General features: G+C 42.0%; 1 protein-coding gene across 15 annotated transcripts in view; it reads right to left on the bottom strand.

Moving 5' to 3' along the window:
• Positions 1-15,542, bottom strand: part of FOXP1 (forkhead box P1) — a 391,241-nt gene that overhangs the window by 62,025 nt on the left and 313,674 nt on the right. For 13 of the 15 annotated variants that reach the window (XM_072876061.1, XM_072876057.1, XM_072876058.1 and 10 more), the window contains 4 exons: positions 14,658-14,795; positions 13,463-13,552; positions 7,833-7,992; positions 1,405-1,609 (listed from right to left, as the gene is read on the bottom strand). In XM_072876061.1, the coding sequence (XP_072732162.1) occupies positions 1,405-1,609; positions 7,833-7,992; positions 13,463-13,552; positions 14,658-14,795 (593 nt within the window). The remainder of the gene's footprint in view (positions 1-1,404; positions 1,610-7,832; positions 7,993-13,462; positions 13,553-14,657; positions 14,796-15,542) is intronic. The other 2 variants (XM_072876066.1, XM_072876068.1) reach the window with 1 other exon arrangement.

The raw sequence follows: 15,542 nt of genomic DNA, 5'->3' as shown, positions 1-15,542 counted from the left end.
AGATAAATTTATTGAAAAGTCATAAACCCATCTTGTTCAGCTCTATATGCAGCAGAAAGGGAATTTAATTGTTTAATAAACATCAAATTGTTTTTAGTATCCCATGTAAGTCTTCATGAAAACCATGTCCTTGACACTTACATGCATTATAAATGTATAAGCTGATGTTCCCCCACATGTCCTTGCAATGGATATAAAATGATGCCTTACACACACAGCAGTTCTTTCAACAGTGGGTGTGCTCTCCTTTAAAAAAATCTATCTATTCCCAACAGCACTATTTTCTTAATATTAGAAAGATATAAGAGGTATTTATATAGCTTCCCTATCAATCTACTTTCAGACCACCAGAAATATAAACTCTATGGCTTAAAAATTCCATTATCCTCTTTCTAATGAATGAAAGGAGGAAGGAAAGACAAAGCCATCAGTTTCCATAAAATCCAGCTTTCACTAGTGTCTGCTATAACATTTCTAGATGGGCAAAGGGACTCTCCTGAATGCAAAGAAGCACTGCCCTCCCCACTGCGCCCACGCTGCTCGCGCGCTCCGGAGACCCTTCTCCTCCTCCTCCGCAGCCGGCAGCGACACCGAGGCTGCAGCAAGCACTGGCACCCACGGCCCGAGCTCCTAGGACCGTCTATCTCACCGTAAGCAAAAGTTATGTTGTTAGACATGCCTCAGTGAAATCTGGGGGTGTAAAGAAACAAACCTGCAATAAAGCATCCTTTGGAATAAAGCAGAACCTGCGCCGAGAAGCACGTCAACAGACAACCCCTGATTTAAGCCATTTCTTTTAACAATGCAAGCCTAGCAAGTATAAATTAACTCACACTTTTAAAAGCCAAACAACACCAGTTAGCTAATTTTATCACACTTAAAAAAAAATCCACTTTGTTTTAGAGAATCCTGGTGAACTCAAGCCTCTCCTGTCTTGTGAAAGCAGGTAAATACAGAGTAAAAAAAGGCAAACGTGTTAGATGAGATGGGGCGCTGAAACTTGGCAGAAAAACGGGTGGGAAAACAGCCTGTACTGACCAACAGATTTTTTTCCTCACCTCCAGCCTGCAACCCCAAAGCACATCACGAGTAACACCACCCGGGATGCAAAACTCAAAAAAACAGCTTACGCTCGTCACACTTCCCCCAATATGCTTAACCAATGCACTTCTAATTAGCTAATTGTGCCCACATTGATCCAATTAACAAACCATAAAGATCTGAACAAAAGGAGCATATTCTGCCCAGTGGAGACTCTATTCAACCACGCCAAAAATCAGACAGAGCAAGACGTGGAGGACAAAACCGAGGCCAAGGCGGTTGGCCACCGCTCCCAACAATTTCGCCATCATTTCGGCACGCTGTTCAGAGATGCTCACGGGTGGAAACCCCACCAGCACCTACCTCTCCCGTTTAGGAGTGTGGACCGATAGCTGTCCATTAGTTGAGGCGTGCGGGTTGATGATTAAGGAGGTCTTAGATGGTGCGGAGGAGGAGACGCAGGTGGTGGACAGGTCCAGGCTGCTGTGGTTGTTGCTGGCTGCCTCCTCCGCTGTGTGCGAGCCTGTCACTTCCTTCCAGAGCTGCTGCAGTTCTGTTGGAATCATGCCTGAAACAAACAAATTGGATAATTAAATCAATTAACAGCTAATTCGGCCGTCTTCAAACAGTAATTAAATCAAAGAGTCAGTAAACAAAGCCTAGTGTTAGTTGTGTGAGTGTGTGTGTGTTTTTGCGCATGTATTTTTTTTTTTAATAACTAAAGGCTAATACTGAATACTGCATGTCTCTGCTAAATTTTTTGGTGTGACACCTGCAATACCTATGTAACGCAAAAGCCGGGTGTGGGGCAGGGGGGTCCACACAACAGGACACCCACCCCAAACTCCATGTTAATTATTATTATTTTTTGTAATCAAAATTACAGAGGGCCCATTTCCAGAGTACCTACTCAGGCAGAAATTGCCCCGAGCTCACAGCAAGGCTGACAGCAAAGGTGACCAAGGGCTACTCTGCAGTCAGCTGGATAATTTTTTTTTTTTTAAATATACTATTTTTTTTTTTTTTTTTTAAAGAAAGTGAATACTTCCTAACCTCTTTTAAAAAGAAAGGAAGGTCTCAGGAAAAAAAAAAAAAATACTCAGCTTTATTATTATGACAACATGAACCACAATATGACTAAGTTTTAAATGATGACAAATAGCTTTGTTATTAAATATAGTTTTTATTAATCACTTTTAGACATAAATTATGAATTCATATTGTCTTCCTGAAATGCTTTTCAAATTTTAACAGTCAAATTGATTATACTATGATTATTTCATTAACACACCTATCTTTCTCATTAATTTTGGTTTCTCGAACTGCTCACTTAATTGATGGATGTGTCTACTGAAAAACTGTATAACTTTCTATACAAGTAACACTATTATTACTGTCATTTCTTAGATCAATGCTAATGAGCCATTCAAAAGTAAAATGAAAACAGAAAATAAGCTTCAAGAAATAATTTAAAAAAAATAAAATATTTTTTTAATTGTGCCAAAATGGACACCAGGCTTAGGACATCACATTCAATACATAAGGCGAGTGAAAACTTTGCAAACTCCAGTGGGCCAAACTGAAGGCTGGAAGGGGAGCCATGCGCATCAGCATGACACAGGCTCACGCTGAGATCATGCTTTTGGATAAAGCTTATGTTTGTGACATGATCAAACAAGTCAAGTTTCTCTCACTGAAGACTATTTCAGTGCTCTTTCAGAGAAGGCCATGGGAAAAAATTGGCAGTAGAGATGCATCACTTAAATATTCAGGGGAAAAAAAATAATAATAAAAGCCAGTGCCTGTGTGTTTTTAAAGAGGTTTCTCATCACTGTGCTTCCAGATCATCATTTGGATGACTGTTCATTGTTTCAGCATACTGTAGCACTGGAGCTATCATAAGGAAACCTGCCATTTTCTGAGTGTATAGCAGCAGCTCACACAGGCATGTATCTCACCAAACCTAAGGTATTGAAATAAAAAAAAAAAAAAAAGGCAGTATGCATTATATTCATTTGAAACACATAATAAAAAATGCCAAGGTCTAAATTTAATTTATTTTTGTCATTTAGAATACAATGGATAGATAATCATCTCAACGTGATCAGCCAAACATCTTTACTTTGCTAAACTGTTAAAGATTTTAATTATGCTAGCTTTGGAGAGCACTGGTCTAATGAGGCGATAGACTCCAGAGAATCTAAGTGGTTAAGAACTGTGAAATGAGTCTGATAGGATTTTTTTATATTCACCGTGGATCGTTTGCATATCAAAGAGGAGTAAATTATTGCACGACAGACCAATAACCTTCCCCGCCTTTCCAAGAGTAGCATTAACAAAAACAGTTGGTCTCCGGTAACGGTTCACTACAAAAAAATGGTAAAATCCTTAAGTATCTGCAATTAATATATATTATGAAAGAGGCTTCAATTTATACATTAAGTGATCAGATATTCTTAGGACACATCCGTTTCTCTAAAGCCACGTCATTTTCCTTTCATCAGACCCAAATGCCAATTATATTTTGATGGATTTTGTCCCAAATGAGCATTTAGTTATTAGACGTATTCAATTATTACTTGTCCCCTGAAATTAAACCTCTGAGCAAATTAAACAAAGAAAAAGGTCAGTACACAAGCCTATGTCCTGTTTTGCTGTATCTGGGCTATTATTTTCAAACACCTTGCGAAGTGACAGTGTGGGATGTATTTTTATCTAACACGCTTGACAGGACTGTCTGCGCACTAACAATTACCTGTGAGCACGGCTGACCCTTACACCACTGTTTACTCAATTGAAACAATAGTGAATAGACTTGTCTGTTGATGATAACATATTGATATGAGACCATATGAGTCGACACCTATTTTTATTTTCCAGAATAAGCAAATAGGGAAAGAATAACTAGCTTTTTTTTTTTTTTGGCCACCACCCCCTTATCTGGATTTCTGCAGGTTTTTAATTAGAGACAGGCTAGCACCCACCTCCTCTCCCTGTCCCCCTTTCTCCTCTCCCCTTCCCCTCTCCTCCAGGTCACTTCTGGATCTACTAATGCTTTATCCCAAGGAAAAGCCTGCAGGTGTTACAGCCGTTAAAATATACATACACGTAATATTTATACCTCGCTGTAGATCCTCTAAAAGTCAAGGGGTTTGGTCTAACTTCCTATATAAGCGTAACTCATATTAGCACTAACAACAACTATACCGCATATTGAAAGAAAAATAAAAACTACCCAGTTGTGCGGGGCAAAAAAATGCTGGAGATAATAAGGAGGTTTTCAGGCTGGGTGACACTAAATTAAAGAGTTAACTGTGATGTCATACACATCTGCACACAACCCGTTGCTTAAAAATGACCACATCATTGACATAACTTGATTAATAAAATAAAACTAAAAAACCCCTTCCTCCTCCTTCCCCAGATTTAGTTCTTTTAGAATAATTCTGGAGAGAACTCCTAACTAGCCTGTCAAACTGGGCAGCTGAAAGGTACGCTCATTACTCATCCAGCAAAATGGTTAAATAAAATAATAGAACAAATGGTAAAAGCAAGTAAAATAGATCCACGAACACTTGCAATAAATTATGTAATTTACCATTTAACAGTTTCATTTTAACAGCAAGAGCTAAATTTTAAGTCAGGTTCCCAGAACTGCGCGGCAATTACCCGAGATCGCTACTGCTGGTGCTGCAACTTCATACGTACCAGTAACGGGATTTAGACCTGAAACTGCCAAATCTACGGGAGCAATCAGGCACCCAGACGTCTCAGTCCTATTACTTTCACTCACGGGTGATCTGAAGTGTGTTTTGCAGTTTCACTTTGCAGGTACTAAAGATCTAGCTCTCGTAGCTCAGAACACTGCTGAAATGTGGTTTATTTTTAAATTGCTACTATGTACAGATGTAAAATCTAGATTATAGATGCGTCTAAATATAAAGCAGAAAACATTACACAAATATAACATTAAAGGATGTGCTATTTTGTGTAAGACAATAGGCAAGCACTAAAAACTAAAATACAGCTTTAAACAATGTATTAGTTCTAAAAACATAACAAAAAATCACTTACGAAGTAGCATTCTCTCCTTATAAACATTTATTACTATTACAGATACTTAAGAATAAAAGCAAAATGCTTTTAACCGACTTCATAGTTACATTTACTAGAGGGATGATTTTTTTTTTTTTTTAATACAGACATTTCTAGTATTTGTCTTAGTCTTGCAAACTGTTCTGAAAACAAAAGGGCATGATATATGTAATTTCTTATTTTAAAAAGAAGTGTACATTACCAATTATTTTAAACTATAGCCCTGGCTCTTCATTGCATTTTTCAGGACAACTAGTCGCCTTCATTATGAAAGAAAATGTAGGCACAGGTTTAAAAAATGTATGTTGTGGGGACAGTTGACAGATTACTGCTCATGGAACTCAATTTCCCAACCCCAGGTATCACCGGCTCAAAGACAAACAGAGTTGCTCAACCTCTTTGTGTCCTTGTACCTCCATACCCAGGTGACCATGTTCAAGCAAGCAGAAAGTTGATTTAAACCTCATAATGATATCAGTTTTAAGCCATCGTCTCTCTGATAAAAAAAAATAAAATATCGTACCGTATTGCAACCTGCCTGAATTCTCAAGTTACTCTTTCTTCCCACTGCCGAGCCCCCGGCTCCAGCCACCCCCAACGCTCGCAGCTCATTTCCCTGCAAGAACCAGCCCTTTCTGCTTATGTTTATGTTGTCTCCAGCGGGCAAGTCAGCACCCCTTAGGTTTTAAATACGCTTCTCCGCGAGGACTAATAGTTACACTACCCTGCTAACCATATCAATCAATGCCACAACTGCTGAATTACCTACTGGTGTCTCCGATGTGTTACCGCACAGATTACACTTCATGCATCACCACATTCATTTCTTTCACATTACACATGAGCGTGTCTTGTCACTGCCCAATTGCCCTCCTTTGGACAGCTTAACTGATGTACTATACAATGAACCTTACCGAGCAAACTTAATAGTATAGGAGCTGTGGGAAAAATTAGAAAGGTTGAAGCTTGAGTCCAGTGGGTGTGTGGGAACAGCCTGGGATGCTTCCAACAATAAATCTGAAGTGTAATTAATGCACGTCACAAAATTTTCCAAGCATAAATGGCATTTTGTCTACATGCCCTTTTTCCTGGACTTGTTTCACACCTTCTCCCCATCACACCGCGCATCGACGGTGCCTGACCCACTATCACCCCCGGCCTGATCCTGCAGCTCTCAGCCAGGCACCACCTTGCTCCTCATCAGCCTCCCACTCATGCACAGGACTAGTCTAGACCAGGTGTTCAGCTTTGGGATGCTGGAGAGCTAAACTGAGTCTTGTAGAGGGAGGTGTCAGGTCCCCAGAAGCTTAGCCTCTCAAGACAGGAGTTAGGTGCTCCAATACCTTTGTGGGTCTGGCAAAAATAAGCCTAAATAAACCACGCCAGCCACATGGCAAAGCAGACTCCACTCCCCAGTTTTGTCTCCCTTTATCCATATAAGTTAATATTCACCAGCCACCTAGCTCTCCTTTTTGCAGCTACACACAAAAAAGGAGGGTGAAGAACAGAAGCAATTTTGTCCCATCCCCCCCCATTTAACTGAACAGAGCTGAATGTAAACTCATTATATGGTTTAGCAACTAGTAGCAGCCCTAAGGCTGCTCTGAAGAGCCCAAATCATTCCAACCTCAGCTGACTCAAGTTGTTGAGGTGGATGTTTAAATTTATTAGGGGGCAAGGGAAGGAAAAAGCATGATTATTCAGAAATACCAGTATCATGGGTGAAAGACCTGGTCTTCCCTGAGCCATGCCAACTTTGAATAATCTGCCTTAATCACAGCAGCCAGAGCTCAGGCAATTCCATTAAAAAGTCCCAAGGCTTGCAGACAAACCCAGTTTAAAATAAATAAATAAATAAATTCAAGCCAAAGAGGAAAAGAGAGAATAAAAATCCCAGGTTATAATCACTGCCAAAAGTATTGTGATTTAAGTAGTTACTGCTTTCAGTGTATCAGTATCTCAAAAAAAAAAAAACAAATAGGGATTTCAGCAAAGCAGTAACTTCTTGCAGAGTGCAGGACTGAATAAAGCTGTAGGAGGATCTAATTGTCAGTAACACCATTAAAATTAAACGGAGTTAATCCCAATTTGCCTCAGTGTGGAGGGAGAAATGAAGCTATGATGTACACAGGCAGTGAAATGAAGACCATGTAAACAGGCATGGAGAGGAGACACTGCCACCTCTCCCTCTCAGCTGCAGCAAAGGGCAATCAAATTTCTACAGTTCGTCAGTGTGAGGATCAGAGCTCCTCTGTGCCCAGCTCCTCGGCAGGCTGGAACCAGAAAGGGCCCAAATAACACATTAAAAAAGGAAAAGCTGCTCTCACACTATCCTTAGCCATGAACTCAGCACCAAGAATTGATTAAGACACCTCCTGTGAAGGATTTCAAGCTCCGATTAGTACAACCAGCAGCTTCGAGTCCACCAGACTGGCTATAGCCGTGCAAATTGAATCTGAATTCCAAACCGCCTGCCTCCCGCTAGCCACAGCGGTCCATGATTTCGGCATTGCCCTTCTCAAACAGTATCTTTATAATGCCCATCCTGCCTGTCAGGATTTTTCCGTGATTATTATTTTATGAGCCTATGAGATATCTCTCTCTCTCTCTCTCTTACTGAGTGACAATTTTGTTTGCATGGGTGTGCATGCTATTGCTTTGCCAGACAGCTGGCAGCTCCCAAACCCCTCACCTACCTTGTGCAAGGGGTTGCAAAGGCAGAGTAGGCTGGCCAGGCTGGATCGTTAGCAGCCCCTGACGCTGCAAAGACAGGAGGTGCTGCTGTTGCAACTGCTGCATCTGTAAGAGTTGCTGCTGAAAGGCCAACTGCTGCGTAGCCACCTGCTGTTGCTGGGGCTGGAAAAGAGGGGAAAAAAATGCACATTTGTCAATACAGAGCAAAGCATTAACAGAGGATTTACAGGGATCCTTGACTCAACACACTTCAACTTCTGACCGCAGTCACCTGGTATCAAGGCAAGCTAGCGAGCCCACCACCCCATATCAAAGACCCCAAGTCATGCTTAGGTGCTAGAGCTAACCACAGGGCTGCAGTCAATTCCCACCTCCAGTGGTTACTTTCATCCTACCTAAATCCTTCCTGCCATCCCAATTAAAAATGTATGCAGCGCTTCCTGGTCCACGCTACCACGTCACCCAGGTCCACGTGGTCGTGTTTTACCCCAGAAGTGGCTGCATTTCAGTGGTGAGTAAAGCAAACGCTGCTGGCAGCTGTTAAAGTCCTGGGTAATTCTTTGAGGCAAAGAACATGTATAACGTGAGAATCACACCACACGATCACATCACACTTGGATGTAATGAAAAACAACCCTGCACTGCGCTCTGTTTGCTCATGCAAGGGTTGTCTCAACTATTAAGGCAATACGACTGGCTTAATTTATGGTATTTTACACTTACTCTCTCTTATTCATCCATCAAGCCCCACAATACTTTCTGTTATGTTCGGAATTATTCTCTGCTGTATTTAAGGCTGCTACTTCTGCACTTTGAAATTTTTAATTATTCTCACTAGAAAGAAGATGGAGTTCCTTTACTCCACAGGGATGTGAACCTTGAACCTTCGAGGTGTAAAAGAACATGTTGCTTTTCTCACTACTGTACCCGGAGAAGCTTTTAACTACTCTGTTTATCACTTCTGACATAAATAAATGAGAAAAAATCAGACCTTTGAAGAAGAAAAACTTCATCTAATATTGTTAATTAGCCATGACAAACGATGAAATAACATTGTAAATCTTTCATAGAAACAGCCACTAGATTTTAATTACACACATTCATAATTTAGCAAACAACATCTTACTTGAATGTGAGTGTTTAATATGTACAGTACTCCAGGCTTCAGAGTCCTTAATTTTGTTCAGTTAAGGAAGCCTCTAGGTTTTGCTTCCATGCTCATCTTGTATTTTATTTGCTTTGTTCTTTAAAATCCATGAAAGGCTTTGCATTTTGATAAATATCTTTTTATTTATTGTACAATGACAGGAGGAAAACTTTTGTTGTGTAAAACATCAATACATCATGCCCGTGTTTAGCAGTTCCTTGTGCTAGCCAAAAAAAATTAATGTAGATTTCCTTAGTAATTATCTGAGTGATAGAAAGATAATACACTGCAGTAGTACAATAAATAGAAGGAAATTATCTAATATCCCTAATCTGCTAGGAATCATATCAAGGTGGAGGTCTTATACACATTACGGCTAACAACTATGGAAAGAAAATTAACTCTTACAAAACTGCACACTTTCACAAACAAACCCCAGCCAGATCCCAAGCTTCTTGTCGCCCTTCCTTGACACTGAGCCAGAGGATCACTGGCCCCGTTCCCTACTGTGTCAAGCAGGGAAAAAAAATCCACCAGAGCTGCAGGAGCGGGACTGAGCGCGACTGCCAGGGGTTTGGCCCCTGCCTTCTTGTACCACCATGCCCCATCAAGCTCAATACTGCAACCAACTGTGTACCCATGACTGTACTGACAGGAAAGGTAATTTATCTTCTTTCCAAAGAAAATCTAGGACTTCGAGAGCACAGTCAAACAAATAGGTGTTTAGATATTCTGAAACTCGGAGAGTTTTCATTTCTTTGCAACAGCTTGCTCAGATCCTCTAGCTCAACTATTTGCAACAGCACCAGATGAATGCAAGCCCCAACAACAGTTATGTTAAGAGTTAAAGTAATGTTTGCCTCCATAAATATGGATTTTCTAAATATATATTTACTTAATATATATTTTTATGTATATAATAAATGGTATTACATAAAAATCTAGTTACAGTAAGCTGTGCTTTACCTATTTGCCATCTGAGTGTAAAGTTAGCTTTTTTTTTTTTTTTTTAAAATCTTTATATAAATTGGCTGATGCCCGTTTTGGTTGTCTTCTCAGCTATCCTAAGAAAAGCTCTTGAACACTCTCTACTTTGAAAAGCCAGGATATAAAAGTATACAAGGCCCATTGTCCAAGAAAGAATTTAAAAGCAAGACACGTTGCCAAACTGCGCTCCCCACCCAGTTACCAAACACAGGATACAAGGCAGTTTGTTTACTTCTCACAATTGAATGCATACAAAAAAGGTCTCAGTGCAGTCCTGTTGTCAGGTCAGTAGTCAGTGTTAAAATGCTGAAATATCCTGATAAAACTTGCATTTTTGATCCCCTCCCTAAAGCTTCTGTCAAAGGTCTGTTTTCCTTTCTTAGGTTACTCCCTACTGCCTAACATAAACTGTCACAACTGCCGGAGGACAAACGGCCCTGTTCGGAAAACAACGCGCTCCGTCCAGCGCCACGGCACCAAGCGGGATCCTTCTCTAAAGCCCCCTTGCCTCGGCGAGACCCGACTTCACCGGAGGAGAGGCAGCCCCGAGGCGCAGGGCTGAGATCTCGCCCCGGCCCCTCTTGCTCCTGCTAATGGGCACTGCGCAATGCTCGCCCTCTGCTACGCCATGCAGCCCTCGAGTAAAACACCCCAGAAACCTTACTGGGGTCTGTCTGTTATCCTGCTTGGGGGTCGGATCCCTTTTACCAGCGGGGCTTGGGAGATTCGTTGTGGTTTTCTTCTTTCACAACGGTACAATAGGACGAGGCACTAACAAAATGACTTGGGGGTGCAGTACATGAATACACTTGTTCCGTCTGTCAAGGTACAAACTCAGCCCTCGTTAGCACGGCAGCCGCCGGTCCCCACCACAGCACTGCTTGCCGTGTGCCCGACCGTCAGGTTTTTTTTTGTTTGTTTTTTGGTTTGTTTGTTTGTTTGTTTGGGGGGGGATTAAAAGACCACCGCTTGCATGCTAATTTAGCAAGAATAACCTCCTTAAGGCAGGAAAAATGGGGCTGAACAAACCTGTGGGATGAAACGCATCATTGAAACAGGCCTCTACTAAAACCATCAGCAAAAATACCCCCCCAAAACCCTAGAAAAAGCCGAAGAGACTTGGGCCCCTTGTTCTCTTAACAGCTATCGTGTTAAAATGCTCTTCTTGAAACAGGAAGGAGTCCTTTCTTATTGTTGCTTTCGATACTGTAATATCAGAAGTGTGACCACAGTAAATCAGTGTGTTAGATATTGAAATGCCATCACATTGTCTAACTTCCCTTCTCGTCTTTTTTAACACAAAGTATTTTTTTCTTTAAGCTCCGAGCCCTCATCTTTGTGTCTGAGATGCTCTCCTGTCTGACAACAGCAATTTAGAAGAGTTAACTTTTATCGTTCATTCTGCTGTGTAACTTTCCCCTTCAAATTTCTTTATCTGCCCTCTGAGCTCATCTGAACTTTCATGTTCTCCCAGCATGCAGGCTTGCATTCAAAACTATGTCTAATAGACCAAATAAGAGGTTAATAAGAAGTGGCAACAGAAAGAAAAAATACAATCCCTGGTAACTGATAAGAATGACAGTGGCAGCCCTTTATTGTTTGTCTTCAAATATAGAGTTAAAGATCTTTAAAAAACTAAATTTTGACGCCTTTGAAAAGAAAGAAGCACAAAATAACAACAGGGGGTTATTGCCTGCCAGCCACAGGGGAGAAGCTCCATAATTCTTATTCTCCCTTTTGAAGGCTGTTAGAAATCTGATTCAAAAAAGCAACAGCAGAAGGAGAAAGCCTCTTGAGGCTATCGCCATTTCCTGTGATCATGCATAATGCGTTTCAAAAGTGGGTTTTTACCAATTCTGTTGATCAATTGCACCTCCTTCATATTCCCTCTTTTTTCTGCTGTGTTTACATCTGATGTGACTCAATGACAAGCGCTGTCTGAGACTGTGAAACAGACCTGTCATGTTGATTTATGGGCGCATCAAACCACGACTTGTCCAAACTGAAGCTCGCAGTTCATTAATTAGAGAGTTGTGACTTTGAAGTCAGCTTTCAGACTGTGGTTTTTAACATTTGGCTTAATTTATATGCTCTTGAATGTGGATCTCTAAGGAAAAAACTGAAATTCCCTTCTTGTCTTTGAACTTCTTTTGACCGCACAATAATCATTTCTTTGTCCAGAGTGATGCCTGCATCCCAGAGTCATTAACGCGCATTGAACTGCCACTGATGAGTAAGCCCTACTGAATTAGAAAAACAGCCAGCAAAACAAAGCTGAGAGCATTCTGCACAGTGATATCTCACAATTACATGCCTTCCCTCCCTGTGCCATTTCCATTTTAATTACTGTTAGTCCTTTAGATTTACATTTTAGACACTTTTTAATCTGTTCCCTTTTTATTATAGTGGCGCCCGTAAGCACGCTATGGTTAAGGTTGTGTCAGCGTTTCCATTATAAACCCCCCTGTTTTCAGGGGTTTATAACTCAGCTGGAAAAATTCACTCTGGGTTCAAACTCGGCACAGGTGGCACGATTTGCCGAAATTTCGGGGGGGGGGGGAGGGGGGGGGGGAATTGGTGCATGCTTTGAGCAGCGCCACTTGCAAAGCGACGCGCAAGTGCTGCTGCTATCGCAGGACATCACGCAGCATCTTGTGCCAAGAGGCAGCTTTCTAGGATCTACCTAAGCCAGCACTGAAGTCAGATCAAACATGAAAGTCTCAAACTCCTTGTGACTAGAGGGGTGAACTCAGTGCCTTCAAAACAAATGTAATTACAGCAAAATTAAATTTAAGCACACCAAAAATTAAATTTAAGCACACCAAAAATTAAATTTAAGCACACCAAAATCGACAAACACAAGTTTAGGACGTGACAGGTATTTTGGAAGGAAAGTGTATTTAAAGGACGAGAAGAAACCACCCTGGCCTGTCCTGCAGTAGCATGAGAGCGAGGTCTCCTGACACCACGCTGCGAAAAGGCAGCGTTCCCGCACTCTCTCTGCATCTCAGACCTCTCTTCTCGGTGTCACCACCGATGCTGTCCAGTGTGGTCCTTCCTGCTAAGCCTGTGCCGCGAGGAACGTGCAACCAGAACCTCTCTGGCTGGAAACTGCAAGCCCAAACTCAATGTCTCTTGGCATTTTGCCCTGTTTTAGAGAGGACAGCACCATATCTGGGCCTGCTGCCTTGCCCCCTCCCCTTTACAACATAACTAACTTCCAAAAGCACTCTCCCAAGATACAAGTCTAGATGCTTGCTCCAGTACTCATACCGAACATCAAGGCATGGTCCCCTGCTATAAAATATGTGGCAGCAAGCAAATGGAAAGCACAGGAAAATACAGGCGAAAACAGGACAATAACTCTAAATCTGAAAGCTGAGACCCGATAGAGTCAGTTCAGTTGTGCAATCATTTATAAGATGAATGACAGTTTAATAGCCACTAGACAGTCCCCAGGGATCTGTGGTTTGAAAGTAAAATGGGTATTGTCTGTACCTCTTTAGGCTGTTTTCCAGCATGTTGTTGCTGTAAAAGTTGGAGCTGCAACTGTTCCTGTTGTTTCTTATAAAACTCTTGAAGCTGCTGCTACAAAGAAAAGGAAAGATGGTAAGTAACAAAGTGGAGAGCCAATTCAGTGTCCCTTTTGGTGTAACACACAAACTGTGATTTGAAAAATAGCATCCTTTTATCTGTAATGGTCTGACCTTTAGTTTGAAACTCAACAATAAATTCAGTGCACACTGACTATTCTTGGCATTATCGTTTGAAAAGTAATCTCCAAAATGAACTGATGAAAAACATACCATTTTCTACACAAACTAATTAAAATAAGGCAAGGAATGACCTTTGATTGTAACAACAAAGCCAAAATGCCCTTGCTGAGAGAGCCTGGCGAATCTCTGTTGTGAAACACACATGCTTTCTAAATGATAGGGTTTGACTGTATTAAGTGTTGTTCAATACATGCATAGACATCCTGGGAAATACTCTCCTCCTCCCCACTCCCCAGATGTGCGCTGTGCAGGCAGCGCTCCGGTGTGGGCATGAGGGAACGTGGCAGCCAGGAGGGAGCACGCAAGGCCGGGCTGGGGTGGATGCTGACGCCCGCCCAGGATTCATGAGTGCCTGCTGTTCCATACCCTACGATACCGGAGCCTTGGGGCTTGGCGGTGGCCAACTTTCAGCTGAAAAAGGACCATGGGCTGTGAGAAACACTGACGCACCACATGGCATACATTGGCTGAAATCAAACAGATTAAGGCTTTCAAACCTCTTCACTTTTATTGCCACCGTTTCCATAGTCCTTTACGGTTCCAGATGGACATAACGAGGTCTAAAATGGGAAGTATCGCCCTACTACCTTGTTTATTCCAATTAGTCAAGGCACACCATGCTTTCTGAGGGATGCAGGCAAAAGCAACAGGGACATCTGCCGAAGTCCTGACACTTAAATATGCATCTGTATTATTTAGCTCATCTTGGAAACACTCCTAGCACTGCTCCCTGGATTTGTTTCCAGTAGCTATTTCTAGAATTAAAAACAAAAGAGCAGTCAGTTCATCTCAGAGCACGGCTGCTCCGAGGTATGGACCCGAGACATAGGCAGCTTCTTTCCCCAGGAACATTTCGGGAGGCGAAGCCCTCCGGCATCTATAGGGGCCACCTGAGCAGCTGTTAAGAAAACAATTACCTGTTGAAGCATGAGTGCCTGCTGCTGTTGGAGCAGGACTTGGAGTTGCTGGGGAGTTAGCACTTGTTGCTGGAGGATCTGCTGCATTTGCTGGGGAGTGATCACTTGAGGTGTCATCATAGCCACCGACACTGGAACCTGAAGCGCAAAAGGAGAGCAAAGAAGGGGTCAGAGCACACCACCGCAGCTCCTCTGCGCCGCCCACCATCCCCGCGCCAGGGGAGCCCACGCCTGGCATCAAGGATGCTGAAGGCGAGAGAGTCCTTACGGCCCACCGCAGCAGCCACAGAAGTACCGACCACGTTTTCCTGGCAACTGAATTCCCCTTTTGCAAAACATTATTGCGATGCAAATTCTTTAAAGCAAACAATACGGTAAACCCTGTTAAGATTTATTTATTTTTACAAGAAACTGTCAACTGGGTCCTTTCCCTCCCAGAAAGCCCTTGCGTTCTGTACAGGAATCCAACAGCCGAGTATCCCGCGCTGATGGGATCTAGACCCTATTACAACAGGTTTTGAAGAAAATTGAAGGAAGGCTCAGTGATGTGAATAACAGCACTAGACTCCTATGCAATTTTAACAGAAAGGCCCTACCACGATGTCTTTACCATTCCATATTCACCCAGCATACAGATGTCTTCAATTCTTTCGTATTATGTGAGATACCATTAAAAGCCGCTTTCCATGACATTTCAGTGACAAACAGCTACAGTGATGAACTTGATAGCATTTCATATTTGCAACTGTTAACACGTTTCTGCACGGGCATCTTTGCAAGGAACCTGTACACTGTATCTGAAAGGATGATGTCTTGTTCAGATAAAACACTGACATTAAAATGACAGGCTGTCTTGGCCAAGGTTACACAAATTGTATTCAAGCG

The sequence above is a fragment of the Ciconia boyciana genome, chromosome 11 (assembly GCF_034638445.1).
Source record: "Ciconia boyciana chromosome 11, ASM3463844v1, whole genome shotgun sequence".
NCBI lineage: Eukaryota > Metazoa > Chordata > Aves > Ciconiiformes > Ciconiidae > Ciconia > Ciconia boyciana.
This window is presented reverse-complemented; position numbering and strand designations above follow the sequence as displayed.